The sequence below is a fragment of the Amphimedon queenslandica genome, unplaced genomic scaffold (genome assembly GCF_000090795.2).
Source record: "Amphimedon queenslandica unplaced genomic scaffold, v1.1 AMPQUscaffold_2813_Cont25186, whole genome shotgun sequence".
Classification (NCBI taxonomy): Eukaryota; Metazoa; Porifera; class Demospongiae; order Haplosclerida; family Niphatidae; genus Amphimedon; species Amphimedon queenslandica.
This window is the reverse complement of record NW_003556853.1, coordinates 1-1,337: the sequence shown is the minus strand read 5'-3', so window position 1 is coordinate 1,337 and position 1,337 is coordinate 1. Positions and strand designations below refer to the sequence as shown.

The 1,337-nt window shown below is 34.9% G+C and overlaps 1 protein-coding gene across 1 annotated transcript; it reads left to right on the top strand.

The window, feature by feature from the left end:
- Window positions 1-31: 31 nt before the first annotated feature.
- LOC109593115 (hydrocephalus-inducing protein-like) lies at window positions 32-1,293 on the top strand (the record flags this gene model as incomplete). Its single annotated transcript, XM_020008346.1, has 3 exons — window positions 32-220; window positions 347-580; window positions 1,059-1,293. Coding segments are annotated over exons 2-3 (360 nt in total), but the record flags the coding sequence as incomplete, so codon positions are not given.
- Between the last annotated feature and the right edge of the window lie 44 nt (window positions 1,294-1,337).

The following is a 1,337-nucleotide window of genomic DNA, read 5'->3' as shown; positions in this document are numbered from 1 at the left end:
TGTATAATTTAATTTTTTTAATTTTAGTAGATGGTGGTAAGCCTCCACTGAAGGCCAAAGTGGTTGAAACAGAAGCTGAGCCAGAGCACAAGGTTTTTGATAAAACTGGTGAAGATCTTGACATATTCCTAACTGCTGAGGCAGCTTATGCTAAATATGAGTGTCCCTCAAGACTCATTGACTTTAAAGATACCTATGTACTCCAAACTAAAGTATTTAGGTAATTTAAAGTTTTAAGAGCAAACACATGTACATGTACATGTATACCTACATGTATATGTATAAAAAATAATGCTACATACATTTTATGTTTATGCTTAATGTTATTTTTATGATACATGTGTAGTTTTCCATTGAAGAACACTGGTAAAGTTGTTCTCAGTTACAAGTGGTATGTGATCAAGGAGATTGAAGGAGCAGAGCCAGTGTTGAAAGATGCTGCCAAGGAGGACGAGATGGAGGAGCTATTGATACAGATAGACCCTTGCAAGGGAGAGATACCACCAGAACAAGAGCAGATGATAGCAGTTAGATACTCTCCACTTGAAATTGGAAGCATATTATACAAACTACACTGCAAGTATGTCAATCACTGCATGGGTACATGTACATGTACATGTAGTTATGGTATATGCATGTACATGTGCTGTGTAGCTTTATTCCAATCAAAATTCTTTTTTATTACAAATGTTAAAGTTTCTCAAAAATTGGCTGAAGAAAGACCATGTACTACACATAGTTATACAAAAATGGCTAAAAATGAGTCAGTTTTGGAAAAAAACAAAGGCTATAGCCCATGGTTTTTTCAAAAATGGCTCCAAAAGTATCCCCAATTTTTATTACATTTTCTGATACACATTGATACCCTTATGCTGTGTAAAAAGTTTGAGTTGATTCTGGCAAATATTTTCCAAGCTACACATACATGTACATGTACATGTATGAGTATTTATGAATGTATTTGTTGAAGTCTATGAATTTTATGGATATACATGTACTTTGTGAATGACTGAATGTATTGCACATTGTATTTATTTGTGTTATTATTTTTATTGTAGGATACAGCATCTTGAATCATCAGCAAAGCCACTAGACCTCATAGTTCAAGGAAACTCACTAGTTCCATATTGTCATTTTGATTTGGCTGAGAGTGACTACCTGAGAACCAGGAGACCAACTAATGTTAGTGACAGTGCTGGCTGTGTCACTGGTAGGATTGACCCGTGCTCTAAAGTCATTGAGTTTGTGGCTAAAGGAACTGGAGTGAGAATAATAAAGTCAGTCCATATACATGTACATACAGTATTATGCATTCTATTTTTTAAAGCTGCACTTGC